At 46.2% G+C, this 19659-nt stretch overlaps 1 protein-coding gene across 1 annotated transcript in view; it reads right to left on the reverse strand.

Annotated features, from left to right (window-relative positions):
* Window positions 1-8204: 8204 nt before the first annotated feature.
* The window catches only part of MYLK2 (myosin light chain kinase 2), a 92661-nt gene continuing 81206 nt past the window's right edge, over window positions 8205-19659 (reverse strand). The window contains exon 12 of the mRNA XM_077460470.1: window positions 8205-19579. Coding sequence (XP_077316596.1) covers window positions 19499-19579 — 81 coding nt within the window. The 3' untranslated portion in view covers window positions 8205-19498. The remainder of the gene's footprint in view (window positions 19580-19659) is intronic.

A 19659-nucleotide genomic window follows, 5' to 3' on the forward strand; every position in this document is an offset into this window, starting at 1 on the left:
GCTTAAGCTGTTCGCTCTCCAACCAGCCTAGCTACAACGGCGCCTTGAGGGACCATCCGCCGCCATCCGATGGGTAGATCGAGGGCTACCCGCTCTGCCTCCTCCAGGGGACCCTCCGCGGCCCCTCCGGGTCCTGTGACAGGCCTCCGGGCGTTCTTCTCCTCCACGGATCTCCCAGCCGGCGGGCCTCTCAAGATGGCGCCGTCCGCGGCTGCGGAGACATCCCGGGCCTCATCCCCGGCACCCGACATGCAGAATACCCGCCCTACGGGTCCCGAGGAAGCCAGGACGCCACCCGGTTCCAGCGCTACTGTCCGCCCATCGGGGGGGTGAGTGCACGTTCGCCCCCGGCCCCGTCCCGTGCCGCCGGACTAGGCCTGAAGCCTGCCACGCCACCATCAGAGCCCAGCACCCGCATGTCCGGCCCCCCGCAGGCCTCGGGCAAGGCACAGCCACCAGGGACCAGGAGCCCCCCACACACTCTGCTGCGGGCTGGGACCTTGACAATGGGGGTGGATGGGGGGACGCAGGAGGCTGCATGGAGCCTGGAAGGCCCCAGACTCACTTGGGCAGCAGCTCCCCTCCCCCCCTGACCGGCACACAATGCTCACTGGCACTACCCCGGTTGCTCAGGGCGCTGTCAGATCCCCTCATCTCAACAAGCTCAGTGGGGTCCCCCCCCATCCCTGGATGACAAAGACTTTCCTGCCCTCCCTCCACCAGGGGAACCGCTGTCCCACTCAAGTCAGGGGCGTGGGGGAGTGGGGGGGCCCCGCTTAAGTCCGGAGACACGATCACCTCCACCCAAGACTCGCCATGGGCCCTCGGCCCGCAACGTCCCCGCAGGGGCTCCCCGACCCCCACTGACTGTGCCACGGGGCGTGGGGAGGAGGACCGGAGCTGTCTGGCCCCCTTGCCTGTCTGGGAGGGGGTGTGGGGCCTACATGCCGAACCTGACCCTTCTACGCGGGCGAGCGGGTCCGGGAGTCTCGGGCCTGCACCGCCGCCCCATCAGCAACCAGCCGGAGGCGACGTGGGAGACTCATCCCAGCCGCCCATACATCCGCAATGGCAACATTACCTGCAAGCAATTCCTACCAAAGAAGACTTTAAGCAATTGATAGAAGATGTCAAGTCTACCTGTAGAGCGGAAATACAAATGCTACACTCCGGTCTCAGGCACCTGGCCGACTGGGTGGAGATGGCTGAGGAGGAGATTCAAGAGACCAAGATAGCGATTCACAAGACCCAAACGCAGGGGGCCGACCACCGCGTGCTCCTGAGAGATATGCAACGACATGTGGAAGACTTAGATAACAGGAGGCGCAGGCACAACATAAGAGTGAGGGGGATACCGGAGGCGGAAGGCCCGGAAGATCTACAATTTATTTTGCAGGAAATATTTAATGAACTGCTTGGGGAACCCCCTACCAAGTTTATTGAGATGGACAGAGCGCACCGGGCCTTGCGCCCCAAAAACGCAACATCAAGTCCCAGGGATGTTATTTGCAGACTCACCTCGTTCCACATCAAGGAGGACATAATGAGACAGGCACGCCTGGCTCGGGTGGTGACCTTCCGGAACACGCCAGTCCAACTCTTTCCGGACCTCTCTTGGCTTACGCTACAGAAACGTAGAATTCTCCAGCCGCTCCTCCGCACCCTCCAAGAAGCTGCCATCCCTTACCGTTGGGGATTCCCATTTTCCCTCACGGCTAAACATCAAGGCAAGACGGCCTCCTTGCGGTGCCCTGAAGACCTCCACGCCTTCTGTGAAGATCTGGGCGTCCGCCCGCCCCAGCTGCCGGATTGGGACCTAGTGGCTACTCAGCCTGCCCCCCCGACATTGTGGCAGAAGGTCCCCTCCCGCCAACGACCTCGAAACCGGGAAGCACCGAAAAAATCTGCTCGTCAAGGACATGGCTGAAGGATGGTGCAGCAACTCTTTTTTCATACTTTTTTTCCCTTTTTTTTATTCCGTTTGCCCGTGTGGCGAAAGGGAATAAGGCCCGTTTTGTTTGTTGGTTGGCCTTTGGACCATTGTCTGGACAGTACGATCCTGCCCGTATGCACTGTCCCCTGAGTTCATTTCTTGTCCCTCTTGGTGCCCTCTTATTGAAGTGTCACAATTAGGCTGGTACGAATTGGAGACCCGAGTTAGTGGGTTCCCTGGTACTTTTGAGTCGCCCCCCCTCCCCCGGATGCGTGGGCAATGTATCCGGGACTCTAGGAGATGTCTGGCGATTGGTATCGCATTTGCATCTCCCCTGCTCCCCCCCGTTTTTACCCGTCCACTTCAATTCCAGAGTCAGACGGGGGGAGCTGGACTCCCAGGCGGCCGCCGGGCCCGGCCTTCGGGTTCGGGTTCTGGTGGCCCCCTGGGAATCCGACCAGACCTGAGCGCCATGCCTGTTCATGGTCTTAAATGGTTGTACGTTTGGTTGTATAACAGTTACCTGCTTAACATGTGTTCTTTTGTTTGTTGCTCTAACCTTTTTTTCTCTTCTCTTTCTCTATCTCTCTCCCTCCCCTCCCTACCCTTTCACCGTGTGGGAATCTGCGGCTGTCAAGCGGTATCCTGTCGGGCCCTTCTACTGGAACGAGTATGCTCCTGGCTCCTGGCGGTCGTCAAGAGCGGCGGTGACCGGGTAAGAACTAGCTTCCACATCCCCCCCCCTCCGACATGACTGATGGCTAAAATGTTATCCTTAAATGTTCATGGCTTAAACTCAAACAAGAAGCGGCATCTGGCACTGAGGGAATTTAGGCAGTCAGGTGCAGACATAGTCCTGGTTCAGGAAACACATTTCGATAAGGGAGGTTCTTTTGCTTTTGCCTCTAGATATTTCCCTCTTGCTTATCTATCTTCAGGGTCTCATAAGAGAGCGGGCGTGGCTATCCTGATCCATCAAGGGGCCCCATTTGCCTACCTTGATCACTACAGTGACCCTGGGGGTGGATTCTTGATACTTAAGGGCACATGGAGATCCCATCCGATCACCCTGTGTTCCCTTTATGCCCCGAATACTCATCAACACAGCTTTCTCTCTAAACTCTTGCTACGATTATTTAAATCGGACCACGGTTATCTAGTGGTGGGGGGTGACTTTAACCTGGCCCACTCAGCCACAGTGGACCGCTTGGCGGCGGTGCCCCGGCCGCCCTCGGCTAAAGCACTTAGAGACTCCAAACTCTTTCGCCAACTGACCCGGCGATACGCTCTTTTCGACGCCTGGCGTGCCCTCCATCCGGTAGACCGGCAATATACCTATTACTCGGCCCCTCACCAACTGCATACCCGTATAGATTATTTTTTCACTAACAATGTTACATTGAGGAAGGTCCGGAGTGCCCGGGTCCTGCCAATTTCTTGGTCGGATCATGCCCCGATACTAATAACACTGGACCTCGGTGCCCCGGTGATTAGGCCCTATAATTGGAAGCTGAACACTTTCCTCTTGCAACATCCTCCTTCCCAAGCAGAACTGGTCTCGACCTTGAAATATTATTTTGCTGAAAATGCAACGCCCGATGTTTCCCTCCCCACGTTGTGGGAGGCTCACAAAGCGGTCATCCGCAGTAAGTGTATGGCTCTCTCTTCTGCACTGAAGAAAGACGTTGAGGCCACTAAGCTGCGTACGGAAGGGGAGCTCGGGCAATTGGAACGGGCTATGCAAGCCTCCCCCTCATTGCGCATCCTCCGCAAGATAACGAAGCTCCGCATGGTGCTCCGGGATCTGGCACTCCGCCGGGTGGAGAAGACCCTCCTGAGGATTAGACAGACATTTTATGACAGGGGCAACAAAGCGCACTCTCTTTTAGCGAGGAAACTTAGAGATAAAAACCTCCAGTCCACCCCACATCAGATCAAGACTAAGGCCAATATTGTGGTCTCCCACCCTAAGGAGGTAGTTGACACATTTGCAAGCTTTTACGAGGAGCTGTACAACAGCCGCGACATCCCTAGTGATCCCTTGCCAGCTGAGCTCACCCAACGCATGCACCGCTATCTGACAGACAGCGGGATCCCCTGCCTTCGATCCCAGGACCTAGCCTCCTTGAACAAACCCATTTCAGAGGAGGAGATAGAATTGACCATCAAGTCGTTACCAGCTCATAAATCTCCGGGCCCAGATGGCCTGCCTTATGAATATTATAAATCGTTCCTGCCCCTATTGCTCCCGTACATGAGCAGACTGTTTAATGCGTTCCTGCAGCATACCCCGGTCCCTCCGGACATGCAGCGTTCCTTTCTTACTCTGATTCCTAAACCGGATAAGGACCCCATCCTATGTGCCAACTACAGGCCTATTGCGCTCTTGAATGCGGACCTAAAAATCTTTACAAAACTCCTGTCCCTGTGGCTCAATGAGGTCCTCCCTTCCCTCGTACATAAAGATCAGGTGGGGTTTGTCCCCCTTCGTCAGGCAGGTGATAACACCAGGAAGGTTATAGATTTGGTCGACTTGGCGAATAGGGGGGGCATCCCGTCTCTGCTCCTGAGTCTGGATGCGGAAAAAGCCTTTGATAGACTGGGGTGGCCCTTCCTGTTCGCCACGCTGACACACATGGGGATGAGGGGACCGTTCCTGCAGGCTATACGGCACCTTTACTCTACTCCGACCTCGCAAGTTAAGACCCCCTTTGCTACCTCCTCGACCTTCTCTGTTTCTAATGGCACACGCCAGGGATGCCCCCTCTCGCCCTTATTGTTTGCTTTATGCGTGGAACCCCTGGCGGCGTCCATTAGGCGGAACCAGGACATCAGGGGCATCCCGGTCAGAGATAGGGAATTCAAGGTTTCGCTGTTCGCGGACGATGTGATCCTTACCCTGACCCAGCCTCTGGTTTCCCTGCCCAACTTACACAAAGAGCTCGATCGCTACAGTGCCCTATCGGGCTATAAAATTAATGCCTCAAAATCAGAAGCCCTCCTAGTAAACATCTCACCCCTGGAGGTGGATCGTCTACGATCTGCTTTCCCATACCATTGGAAAACCTCCTCATTGAAATATCTGGGGATACATATTACCCCGACATTTCCTTCCCTATACCAGGCAAACTTCCCGCCCCTGTATGGCACCGTCAGGCAACTGCTTTCCCGGTGGCGGAAACATCAGCTTTCCCTTTTTGGTAGGATAGTGTCGGTGAAAATGACGATCCTTCCCGAAACTCCTTTACCTCTTCCAGACCCTTCCTATCCCCATACCTTACCATCATCTGAAAAAATTGCAGGCGGACCTCCTCAACTTTGTGTGGAACTACAAATGCCATAGAATCCCTCGTTCTGTCATGACAGCCTCCCGCTCAGCCGGGGGTCTGGCGTTTCCGGACCTCATTAAGTATTATCAAGCAGCCCAGCTCCGCGCAGTGGCCTCCTGGTTCACTCAGCGGTCGTACAATAGATGGACGGAAATTGAGAAACTCTGGTTGGCCCCGGCTCATCCTAATAGCATGCTCTGGAGCGCGGCAGCTTCGATCCCTCAGGCCCAACTATTGGGAACTATGTCACACCTGCAGGGCCTATGGCGTAAGCTCTCTAAAGTCCACGAGCTATTCTCGGCTGGGTCGCTCCTGACGTCCTTTCTATATCATCCTAAAGTGCCAGATAGCCTGACATATCCGATGTCGCACCCGTGGTCGTCCCGGAATCTTTTCCATCTGGGCACCCTGGTGGATCCTAGGTCGCGGAGGCTGTTGTCTTATGCCGACCTTCAATCTAAATTTGATCTCCCACGACAGAGTTTTTATAGTTATTTACAGATACGACATTACGCCCAGACCATATCTTCTGACCTGCGCTTTTCTCCACCCTCCGCATTTGAGACTGTGATCCTAGCGGGCTCGGCCCAAAGGGGATTGATATCAACCATCTATAAAATAATCAATGCTCCCCCTAAAGCTTTGAAAGGCAACCATACCTATATGCATAAGTGGGAGGAGGCGTTGGGTGAGGGGATTACGGAGGAGCAGTGGCAGTTGATATGGTCCCAGGCCTCGAAAAGCTCGATGTGCACATTGTACCGGGAGAATGCGTATAAAATTTTATTTTTTGGTATATGACCCCGGACGTTTTACATGCCATCTATCCCGCCTCCACCGACAGATGCTGGAGATGCCAGGCCCACAGGGGAACATTGTTCCACATTTACTGGCGGTGCCCCCTCGTGGTTCCCTTCTGGGAAGAGGTCCGGCGCATCTTGACTACTGTACTAGATCAGCAAGTGACATTAGACCCTAAGACTTTCCTGCTGGGCATCCCCTTTCCCAAATTGACAAAGTCCCGAAAGAAACTGTCGAGACATATCCTGACAGCGGCGAGGTGTCTCATTGCCCTGCATTGGAAAAAAGTACAGCCTCCCACCCTAGACGCGCTCCATACTAGAATTAGAGACGTGGAATTGATGGAGAGGATGACCGCCAGGATACAGGACCGGATAGAGGCTCATGACGTGGTTTGGAGCCCATGGAAACTTCGGGAGGACCAGCTGTGATTCGCTGCCGAGACCGCACACGGTGCCCACCCCCCCCCTCCCTCACCCACCCTCCCCCCTATCTCTCGTCCCCCTTCTTTTTCCTAAATGTCCTTTCTCCTTTTTCTTATCCCTTCTATCGTCTACCCCTTCGCTCTTGATCTCCCCCATGTCCTCTTCTTCACATAACTTCTATCTCCTTTTCCTTTCCTTCTTGACTCTTTAACCTCTTCTGTTCTCGTTTCCTTGTGCTCCATGGTTCCTTTAAGAAGATGCTTCGATAACAACAACTAAAGGGAGCAATCTGAAATATTTGTAGATCTAAGCATATAGATATTGGGATCTCTCGCTGGCTAATGTGACGGTTGGCGCTATACTCCTGTGTCCAGTGTTGGCCCGGTTGATCGGGGGGAGTCTATTTGGCCAGGTCTATGCCTGTTCCAGAGGGTTCCCTGTGGATCGAAGGGCGGAAGATCCCATAGTTTGCTCATTGTCTTTCTTGTGGAACTATTCTGATGTAATGCGACATGATGTGTAATGCATTGTTGGAAACAATAAAAAGTTAATTGATAAAAATCTTATGCCGCATACACACGAGTGTAATTTCCGACAGAAAAAGTACGACGGGAGCTTTTCATCATATATTCCGATCGTGTGTATGTCCCATCAGACTTTTTACGTAAAAAAACCTGACGGACCTAGAAAGAGAACATGTTCTAAATTTTTCAGATGGAACCAATTCCTATCGGGAAAACCACTCGTCTGTATGCTGTTCCGATGGACCAAAAACGGCGCATGCTTTGAAGCAAGTACGAGACGGAAGCTATTGGCTACTGGTTATTGAATTTCCTTTTTTAGTCCCGTCCTACGTGTTGTACATCACCGCGTTCTTGATGGTTGGACTTTGGTTCCGCTGGAATTCCGTCGAGAAAAACCTTCATAGTTTTATTCCGACGGGAAAACCGGCCGTGTGTACAGGGCATAAGTGTCTTGAACAGTATAAAAGTATATGCAAAGTATATGCACATAAAAAAAACATATAAATAAAAAAATTAAATAAAACACAGACCAGATCTCCTATACATACATGTCCATTTATTTAGTAAATTCTGTACAGGCTTCATGTTTTACAGTAATAAATTATTGGCAGTGAACTGGCATTTTTGGCAAACATCTCATATTTCAGATGCTACTCAATGTGCATTTCATATGCAATCCTTCAATCCATTCAAAATGTATAATGATGATTTAATCACAGATTAGTAATGAAATCATCCACTATGTAACATTTATCAGTCAGAGAAAAACAAAAACAAAAAAAAACACACAACATTATAAAAATGTACTAGTCACCCATTTACAAAGTCGGTTATTAGTGCAAATTCAGTATGACAAAATGTAAAGGCAAAACGGACTTTGGTACAGCAACTTGCAAAATAAGAACCTATAGCAATTATAAAATCAGGTTGGTTCTATATATCAAAATCGAGAGAGAGAGAGAGAGAGAGAGAGAGAGAGACACACCTTTTTGTTTTGGATGCCGTGAAGCAGGGTTTAGCCAATTCCATAACGCTTGAATTCCCGCACTTCTCTTCTACATGTAAAAATCATATTTTTTTTGCTAGAAAATTACTCAGAACCCCCAAACATTATATATATATATATATATATATATATATATATATATATATATATATATATATATATATATATATATTGTAAACACCCTAGGGAAGAAAATGTCATTGCAGCTTTTTATGTCACATGGTATTTACGCAGTAATTTTATTTTTATGTTTTTTAATTCATGAAAAACTGTAAAGGTAGCCCAATTTTTTTTATATAATGTGATAGATGATGTTACGCTGAGTAAATAGATACCTCACATGTCACGCTTTAAAATTGCACACACTTGTGGAACGGCTCCAAACTTCAGTACTTAAAAATCTCCATAGGCGACGCGTTAACATTTTTTTACAGGGTACATGTTAAGAGTTACAGAGGAGATCTTGGGTCGGAATTATTGATAACATTCGTGGCGATACCTCATGTGTGGTTTGAGCGTCATTTACATATGCAGACGTGACTTACGTATGCGTTTTCTTCTGCATACGAGCTTGTGGGGGAGCTTTAATTTTTTATTTATTTTCATTTAAATAATAATTTTTTTTTTTTACACTTTCCTTTTAAAAATGTACATTTTTTTGATCACTTTTATTCCCATTACAAGGAATGTAAACATCTCTTGTAATGGGAATAGGGCATGACTATGGGAATGGGAATATGGCAAGTCCTCTTTATGGAGAGATGTGGGGTCTGTAAGACCCTCCTCCAGGCTGGAAAGCATCAGATCAAAAAAAAAAATCAAAAAAATTATGGTCTGATGCTTTCTAGCTGAGATCTTAGCTTTCTCCAGCCGCCACCATTAAAAGTGATTTTGCAGCGAATCTGTCGCAGACACCACTTTTATCTTGTACCAGACCGCCGGCCGAACGCGGGGATACCGGGGTTATGGCAGCTAGCTGCTGCCATAACAACGATATCCGTCCCCCAAAATAGGGACGTACATCGGAGTGTGGCGATCTGGAAGTGGTTAGGAATGATCAATTGGCTGAGCTGCCGATATGATCATTCTCATGGTATATGGAATCGCGGGCTGAAAAAAAAATATCTGGATGATGCCTGCAGCTGCAGCCATTCGATTACACCACTGAAAGCCCAGGACGTCATATGATGTCCCGCGGTATGGAAGTGGTAAACCCCTTTCAGGTTTTTATTGCTGCCTGAAGAGTGATAGGAGAGATCCCCCCTCTCTTTATGTCTTGTGAAAACTATGGCAGATGGGACAAAGCAGAAGTAAAAACATAAGATAAAAACAAGAGTTATTTTGTAAAACTACAATTTAATCAAGCAAACCTTTGAAGCAAACCTATGAACCTTTTTGACCTCACGCACACATGACGTTATAAAAGCATTATAAAAACGCCAGTAGCATTAGCTGTAGAATGAGTTTTGCAGCATTTTTGCAGTGGCCTTTTTCAGCTTTTGCTTTTTAACCACTTAAGCCTCGGACCATTTGGTTGCCCAAAGACCAGAGCACTTTTTGCCATTCGGCACTGTGTCGCATTAACTGACAATTGCGCGGTCGTGCGACGTGGCTCCCCAACAAAATTGACGTCCTTTTTCCCCCACAAATAGAAATTTCTTTTGGTTGTATTTGATCACCTCTGTGGTTTTTATTATTTGCGCTATAAACAAAAAAAAGCGACAACTTTGAAAAAAAATAAACATAATTTTTTACTTTTTGCTATAATAAATATCTCCAAAAAATATATAAAACATATTTTTTCTCAGTTTAGGCTGATACGTATTCTTCTACATATTTTTGGTATAAAAAAAAAATAAAAAAAATCGCAATAAGCATTTGATTGGTTTGCGCAAAAGTTATAGGGTCTACAAAATAGGGGATAATTTTATGCCATTTTTATTTTTTTTACTAGTAATGGCGACGATCAGCGATTTTTATCGTGACTGTGACATTATGGCAGACACATCGGACACTTTTGGTGCTATTCTGGGATCATTCACATTTATACAGCAATCAGTGCAATTAAAAATGCATTGATTATGGTGTAAATGTGACTGGCAGTGAAGGGGTTAACCACTATGTGGCACTGTAGGGGTTAAGTGTGTCCTAGGGATGTGTTCTAACTGTGGGTAGGGAGGGGCTGTGTGTGATACGACATCTCCCGATTACAGGGAGCTGTGATCAGTGTCAGTGTCATTAGGCGAATAGGGAAATCCTTGTTTACATCAGCATTTCCTCATTCTTCCTCTCCGCGAGACGATTGCAGGTATTCCCACGGACATCGAGTCCGTGGGACCCAGGATCACACTCACGGAGCTTGCGGCGGGCAGGTGCGTGCGCGCCCACAAACCACTTCTTAAAGGGCAACATACAGGTACGTTATTATGTCTGTACGTGCCCTTCTGCCGACGTATATTGCCGTGAGCCGGTCGGCAAGCAATTAAACAAAACTAGACTCCCACAAAAGCTTATGGCTCCAAAACACTCATAAATGCAGAATAGCATCTTTTTCAGTTAGAGCGTTTTTACAGCTGAAAAACATCTCTTCAAATCCACTATTTCTGGGGGGGGGGGGGGGGGGTTCCAGCCAGAAAACACCCTTGCCAAAAAAGGCTGATAACAGCCTATGTGTGCATGGATACATAGGATAACATGCTGGAGTGTTTACTGGCTGCAGGAAAAAAATTGTATACTTACCTGACGGTAATTTTCCTTTCCTGGTACATAAGCATGACATAGCATACACGAATGGGATAGGCTCCGCCCCTCGCCCAATCCGGACTGTTTATACTATATATAAACAAGTCGTCTCTCCTCAAGCGGCATTCTCGTAACTATACTCAAATGCGAAACCCACAAGGGAGGGACCTGTATGCTCTCATGCTTATGTATCAGGAAAGGAAATTACCGTCAGGTAAGTATACAATTTTTAATTTTCCTGACCCAAACATGACAGCATACACGAATGGGATGTAGCACGCCAACAAAAACTATAAGAGAGGGCCATGCTGAAGCATTTGAATCAACATATCATTAGATTGATAGAACTGAAGTCAACCCCCTGCTTCCAATGTTGCTTGATTAACTTTGCAATAGGCAAAAAAAATGGTTTGTAGTATATGAACCTGGTTGGTATCCTGTAATATTCTGGACCTCTGAATTTTGCCCATGAGCACGTCACCCAATCTAATAGCTCTGCACTAGATTGATGAATTTATCTTCGTCCTATAAGCCCCTTAGGATACTCTGACCTGAGATAATGCCATTGTCCTAGTGCACAGCGAAACGTCTTCTGATACTGCCAGGCCTGAAGAGGCCACTGTCTGACCTTCTAGAGAAGGGCCACTTCCATGTATTTCCTCCACATAGAGCCCATTACTCCAGCTTGTGGTGACGCAGACATTTCAGTTTGGATATGCGGGAAGGGCGATGTCTTGACCCAGAAGCAAGGATGCAGACCCTCGTCTGGTGCTGGAGAAGAAGAAACCAGAGCTATTTTGTTTGATTATGGTAGCAATAAGGTAGTTTACCGCTTGACGTTTGGATCTCTGAAAGCCTTTTCCCAGATATGAAATCCTTAAGAAATACTGTTTTATAGTCACTGAGCCTATTGAGGTAGTCTTGTTCAGAAGAATGGAGGAGTGGGATAACCTTCCCAACACTAGTTGCACTGCAAGTTCTAAGGGGAAAGAATGATCTGTAGTGGCCTTTTCGGAATTGGTGCCCCCAGATGAAGACCTGACCACGACTTGACTACTGCTCAATCCCTTATCTTGGATTACTTGCAGACATCATAAGCTTTACCAGGAGCAGAGGATTATATCCTTAAATTCTGTGAGAATCTCCATGTTCCAGTATACCTGGAGTTTGCCGCAGGTTCCACCGGCTTCCACAAGGTTTCAAATAATGAAGTTGAGTCTCCTTGTTGAGCCTTCCTAACTTCTCCCAGTTGCTATATCTAACACGGCTGAATTTGGATACACTTGGTTCCATTGTGTAAGGTCTGAGATCTCAGGAAAAATGGAATAGGAGATTCGTGGGCCAAAGACTGTACTTTGAGGACACCATGGCCTGTAAGGCCACTGGATCACTATTACCCTTATCCCAGCTGTATGACTACGGATCCTGCTTGAACTAGATGGACTTAAACTAGATAGAGCTTGGAAAGCACTGAGTCTGGTGGCTATATAGGCTAACCTGTCGACCCAGCTGGATGTTAGTAGGTCCACTGCTTCCACTTCTGGGAAGCTCCTCTTGCAGGAATAACTTCCATTCCTGACCATTGAGTTTACTGCCAAGTTTACTGCTTGTTGGTATAGGGAATCACCCTTGACATCCAAGGCTTCGTATTTTACCATGTCTGACAGATAGTTCTGGGAAGCCAGAACACAAAGCGATGAAATGAGACCGGTTTTGCTGTTGGCAAACCTGAATGGGAGAAACCTCTGGCATGAGTTGAAAAATCTTGTATTCCTTCTTGCCATGATAGGAGATTACTTATTGCCATCTTTTCGGAGCATAACTGAGGCTTCCTAGGCTGTGTTGCCCAGACACTTTCTCCTCCATCGGCCTATGTCATTAACCTTGAGCTAGGAAGTCACTGAGGTGAATACCAAGAAAGCAAATAGACTTTGATGATTGGTATGCCTAGAAGTTGATGAAATTTGAGAAGATTAACTATCCTTAGCCACCATCAACGGGACTTGTCTCATATGTGGGCTAATCTTCCCTGGAATAGGAAGCAAATCTTCCATTACCTTAAAAGGCCAGATTATGTTCTCAATCTTCCAGTGCATCCAACCAACTGCATGGATTACTGTAAACTACTGCTTGACCATTTGAGACCATGGGATACAGCTAGGACTTGCCTCCACATAAGAACCTTATACTGTCACCCTCTATGAGGGCAACTCTACAGTATTCTCCTGAGTGTCTAAAATGTCATTATTACACTGAGATTAGTTGGCCTTCCCCAGTTGATGAAATGTTCAAATTTGACCTGAGTCTGAATCAGAATTTGCCAGGACCTGGAGGATTTTGAGCCACTCACAACTGCTGTCTAGCTAAGGAACCTGCAGCCCTTGCTTTCGCAAGATCGCCACTACTTGAAGCAATGTTCTGGAAAATGTCTTGAGTATGTGGAAAGGTCAAAGGTTGTTGAATGAACCCAGAAAGTGAAGCTCTCAGAAGCCTGGGTGTACCAAAGTGCGAACGTACACATCAGCTAGATCTAGAAAAACTGCAGCTGCTTTATCTGATTGTTTGAGTGATTGTTCTCAATGACTCCATATGAAGTTTTTGGATCTTGATCCTAAGTTCCATATCTTGCCTAAATATGCTTCCCAGCTAAGAACAATGGACCGATGGTTCCTGTTGGACAAGATTTGGTATCATTTGCTTAAAGCCTTGATTGCTCTAAACAACCATAGTGGGAATTAGAGGAATTGGAAGAGTAGAAAGAAATTACATTAACTTCTTTACTGCACAAAGTACATATTCGCCAGCACACCAGGAAATCTTCCATTGTTGTCCCAAGGTTTTGTTGCAGACAGATCACATCACAAAGACAAGTGCTGCACAGGTCCCACTGATCCTGAGCCTCCTGCCCAAATTTGCTTTAATTTCTACAATATAGCACCTACTGGGCACATTTGAGTAAAAAGGAACTTTGCTGCTTCTTGAGAGGAGCAGACTTGGGGCTTAGGCAATCAAAGACAATTATGGATCTTCCGATCTCTTCTATAGCGCTTCTCAGGCCCTCTCACAAACTCTTTGTTCTGGGCCTAGATGACTAACCTAAGGCAAGCCATACATGGGTAGAATTTCGAAAGAATTTTCTTTCAAAAATCTTATCTAAGAATTTTCGTTCATATTTCGCACCATTAGTGGGCTGCAGCAACAGCCGATTTTCATGCGGACATTGAATTTGAGTAATCGGACATGTTGGAAATTTTTAGAAAAATAAACAATTTTCTAATCAATGATGGGAGAATTGTGCAAGAAATGTAATCGAAAAAGAAATGCGCATGTGCGAGAAAAGAAAATTCCCAGAAAGAAAAGAGGATTCCCAGGCACAAAAATTATTTTCTGTAGCAACTTGAGGTGAAATTGAAGGCTTGGTTGGTCAAATTTCGAAATCAATGGTGGCACCATCAGTTCACAAAACACACACATTTTCTGATTTACAAAAGAAATTTCTTTCTAAATTCGACCATGTATGGCCAGTATAAGTGATTAGTCCCTGACATTACTGATTCCATCTTAAACCACATACAGCTTGACTTAGAAGAGGTATATGCAGTCAGTGGGTTAAGCCATAGGGTTGACTAGCCCTACAGAATAGTGGAGGAGCAGCCTACTGCCTCCATAGTGGTCATACTGCCTCGCTGGTCACTTTAATTTCACTCATGGATCAAACAGCACAGAGACCTCTTACTGGCCAAATTTGCCTTCCATTTGTCTGCTGAGAACCAAATAGCCTTGGCTACTGAAGGGAACTCCAACGCAGGCCACACAATACTCCCTAATGGTAGTAATAACCTTCATTTCCAACTTCATATTGCTGTTCCCATGCCTCTGTGAAGGCCATTGCATCATCCACTGGCAGACTTGCACTTCTGGCTAGTCTGAGGAAGATTACTTGGCTAATTGTCTCTGCAGTAAAAGTAGGGCTTTACAGAGGGGATCTTTCATTCTCTGCTAGCATGAAAACACATCTGGCCAATCTGATGAAGGCTCATTGGCCTGCTGCTTTTGAGGCAGAGGTACCCAAACTCAGCTGTTTGATTAGCTTAGTACCTGAGCGTTAGGGACTAGAGATCCACCCAGTCAGTTTGCACTTGAGTCAACACATCTGCCTTTATGTTTACTGCCCCCTGATATGCAACTTGGCATAGCATCTTGGCAGGCACATCAGCTAACCACACTTCCCATGCTGCCCAGGATGGTCCTTATGGTGATTTACTTTTAGTCTGCCCCTTCTGGCAGCACTTTTAATGTATAGCAGTTTTCTTCAGAGTCAAAAAGGACTTGTCACCGTTGGAGGAACAAGTTGCCACTTTTCCTTTGGGGAGTGGTGCTGGTATTTAATGGCTGGAGAGTTTTACCATTCATACTGCCCCTGCACTCTTTTTATTTTAGGACTGCATACCTACCGGACCCTCACCTTATTGATCATGGCTGGTCTCTGGGTAAGCTCATGGCTCAAGATGTGAGCTGCAGGTTTGTGGTCATAATAAATACCTGGAAGTAGTGGATAGGACATAGCTTTAATACGATATCAGTGGCCATCCACACATCCATTTGCAGACATTGAAGCCGCAAATGGACCCATCTGCTAGTGTGAGCAAGGGTTAAACCCTTAGATATGAGCAATTACAGATACAGCTCTAAATCAGGGAGCTATGCCCTAGCCTAGGCCACTGACCTGTAAAAGGTTAAAAACAACAAATCCAAGCATTAGAGCGTTAACACAGTGATCTCAAACCTGCAAAACCAGGCATTGCTGAGCTAATAGGAAAGACTCAACTTTGCAGCAAACACCTGATATTTCATTTCATGCATTAGTAGTCCTACAGACAAACAAAACCCGTGAGGCAAAATGAACCAGGCAGAACTATACACAGCCGCTTAACCTAATTGGGCAGCTTATATTTTAACAGCATAATGATTCAGGCACAGCATGACAGCCCATGGAAAGCTTACCTGCTTTGTGAAACACCCATCCCTGACTGGCTCTAAGGGGGGATGGGAGAGGCTCCATTCATGACAGGTGGCCACCAATCCATCCCCAGGCAGCCACCTGGAGCTCCCGGCCACTGCTGCAGTGGGCCAGAAGTTAGCCCAACATCATCTTGCTGCTCCCTGCCAACTGGAAGCCCATCAGGCACCCCATCCATTCATCAGGAAAGGGCAACCCACAGTCCAGCCACAGTAAGCAGATAAGGAGCCATCTTGGAAGGGAGCAGCCCTGACAACAATTCCAGCATTTTGCAAGGGAAATCAAACATACCCAAAGCCAGATTATTCAAATAGTGTGTGTGAGGCCACAACTTACCAGGGAGGAAAGACTGGATCAGTCCCAACCAACCACAAGGCAGAACTGTTTTACCTGCATCCAGAGACCAGTATCCCAGCCCCCCCCTCTTCTGGGTCTGGGGGGGGGGTCTCCCTCGTATGGAAGTTTTACAACTGAACGGATGGGCTTCGTCATAGGAAAGAGGCTGGACCTGTACGGCTGGCCAGATGAATCCAGCAAGGTGAGGGCAAAAATAAAATTTTCCTATGTTTCACAGTTATAACATGTTGAGCATTTGAGGAACAAAAGGAGAATACCGCCTGGGGGGGGGGCAATGACTGACCTGATTGGGCGAGTGGCGGAGCCTATCCCATTTGTCTTTGCTGTTCATGCTTGTGTCAGGAAATAGGAGCTGTAAAACGTCCAGTGTGCGTGAGGCCTTTATGTTTTTGGTGGCATGGGGTAGGGTTAAAACCCCTTTCGGGTTTTTGTTGCTGCCTGTATCCCCACTGGAGTGATTAATACTCTCTTTACGTCTCATGACCGTTGTCACCAAAAACTAAAAATGATGGGATTCCAAAATATTGTCCAGACCATACCAAGGGGTAAGGATAAATCTTCAATGGGGGACATCTTTTCCTGTGGTAACTATCTCAAAAGGTATTCCCTTCACCGTGGAGAGATTTCCTTGCACTTCCTGTTCTCCGTCCGGGAATAGGAAGTCAAGAAAAATGTTCCCAATAGGACCCAGACAGCAAAAAAAAACAAAAAACGAAAACCCAAAAAACAAGAAGAGTTAACCTTTCCCCAATCTACCCAAAACAAGCAAAAGGAAATAGGCTACACTGTAAAAAAAAAGGGGGGGTTGGGCTTGGTTAACTATCACATGTTGCAATTAACCTTACTATCCTTACAAATATTCACTGTAATCCTTCTAACGTATCCTAAATAACATCTCCATGAAGAGCAGATACCTTGTCACACACAGCCACAACCAAAGATAGAAAGACCCACCAACTAAGCAAGTCCCATAGATTACTCAGTAGGGAGTGCTTATAGAAAATGATGGTGGATGGGACAAAGTAGAAATATAAAACACAGAAAGATAAAAAACAAACAAGAGTTCTTTTTTTAAATTGAAATTTAACCAAGCAAAATGTTACAAAATTTGGATTATGGCTTATTCAAAGGGGTTCATCAATGATCTGCAGATCTCTGTTACTTAAAAGTAATCTCAAAAACACATACAAATTGTCTCTTGACAATCGGGTGAAGTAGTGGACTTGACTCCTATTCTCTTCACTGTTTTTGAGTTAGCTATCACAACTGACCAGCAACTGGGATTACCAAATACAAAACAGAAAAGTAAGCAGGTTTTAATTAGTGGGAGCCATAAAAAAATAAAATAAACCTGTGTAACATCTGTCAAGAGGCAACCTATAGCTACAGTGCCTTGCAAAAGTATTCACCCACCTTGGCTTTTTACCTATTTTTCTTACATTACAGCCTTTAGTTCAATGTTTTTTTTTTATTGGAGTTATATGTGATGGATCAGAACATGATAGTCTAAATTGGTGAAGTGAAATTAGAAAAATATATACATAAATCTATTTTTCAGAAAGAAAAAAACGGATAATTGGCATGTGCGTATGTATTCACCCCCTTTGTTATGAACCCAATAAAAAGCTCTGGTGCAACCAATTACCTTCAGAAGTCACATAATTAGTGATATGATGACCACCCGTGTGCAATCTAAGTGTCACATGATCTGTCATTATATATACACACCTTTTTGAAAGGCCCCAGAGGCTGCAACACCTAAGCAAGAGGCACCACTAACCAAACACTGCCATGAAGACCAAGGAACTCTCCAAACAAGTAAGGGACAATGTTGTTGAGAAGTACAAGTCAGGGTTAGATTATAAAAAAATATCCAAATCTCTGATGATCCCTAGGAGCACCATCAAATCTATCATAACCAAATGGAAAGAACATGGCACAATAGCAAACCTGCCAAGAGACGGCCGCACACCAAAACATGGACCGGGCAAGGAGGGCATTAATCAGAGAGGCAGCACAGAGACCTAAGGTAACCCTGGAGGAGCTGCAGAGTTCCACAGCAGAGACTGGAGTACATAGGACGACAATAAGCCGTACACTCCATAGAGTTGGGCTTTATGGCAGAGTGGCCAGAAGGAAGCCATCACTTTCAGCAAAAAACAAAATGTCACGTTTTGAGTTTGTGAAAAGGCATGTGGGAGACCCCCAAAATGTATGGCGGAAGGTGCTCTGGTCTGATGAGACTAAAATTGAACGTTTTGGCCATCAAAAAAAAATGCTATGTCTGGCACAAACCCAACACATCACATCACCCAAAGAACACCATTCCCACTGTGAAACATGGTGGTGGCAGCATCATGCTGTGGGGATGTTTTTCAGCAGTTGGGACTGATAAACTGGTGAGAGTTGAGGGAAAGATGGATGGTGCTAAATACAGGGATATTCTTGAGCAAAACCTGTAGCACTCTGTGTGTGATTTGAGGCTAGGATGGAGGTTCACCTTCCAGCAGGACAATGACCCCAAACACACTGCTAAAGCAACACTTGAGTGGTTTAAGGGGAAACATGTAAATGTGTTGGAATGGCCTAGTCAAAGCCCAGACCTCAATCCAATAGAAAATCTGTGGACAAACAAGATTGCTGTCGACAAGCACAAACCATCCAACTTGAAGGAGCTGGAGCAGTTTTGCTAGGAGGAATGGGCACAAATTCCAGTGGTAAAATGTGGCAACTTATAGCGACTTATCCAAAGTGAATTGGAGCTGTGATAGCCACAAAAGGAAGGTGGCTCTACAAAGTATTGACTTTAGGAGGGTGAATAGTTATGCACATTGACTTTTTCTGTTATCTTATTCTTCTACCTTCAAAAGTTGTGGGCATGTTCTGTAAATTAAATGATGCAAATCCTCAAACAATCCATGTAAATTCCAGGTTGTGAGGCAACAAAACATGGAAAATGCCAAAGGGGTGAATACTTTTGCAAGGCACTGTAGAGGTCAGAGAAAAGTACAGCTATGTGATGAAGCCCTTTAAGGGTGAGTCCCTTACATGATTCACCAAATAAAGACTGGGCCAATCCGCTTCAATTCACCATAAAGTTATATCTCCAGAAATATGAAACCACATTCACTTGCTAATACTTTTAGTTTTGACTGAGACTTAAGGTATCTGGTAACCAACAAAGAGAAAGGCAGTAGGTTTTCAGAGGTATTTTTTTTAAGAACAAATGTAATAATAATTCAGAATTTTGAAACTGCAAAACCTTTTGAGGCAAGTCCAAAATACTGCAAGTACAACAAGATAAAAGAAGGGTCATTATGCCTATAAAAAAAAAGATATATCAAAATTTCCTGGTTGCTTTTTATTTTGCTAGTAAGGCGAGACAGCTTGAGCTCCCAGTCTTCAGAAACCTGTTTGCTGCGGTCACCGCAAAGATGTTTTTCTGTTGGGGACAAATAAAAAGAAGAAGAGGATTGTCAATTGTTTGGTGAAGGCTGGAAGTGATATGATGATGCTGTGGGG

Source organism: Lithobates pipiens, unplaced genomic scaffold (genome assembly GCF_037356315.1).
Source record: "Lithobates pipiens isolate NorthernLeopardFrog02 unplaced genomic scaffold, aLitPip1_a1.2 Scaffold_28, whole genome shotgun sequence".
Classification (NCBI taxonomy): Eukaryota; Metazoa; Chordata; class Amphibia; order Anura; family Ranidae; genus Lithobates; species Lithobates pipiens.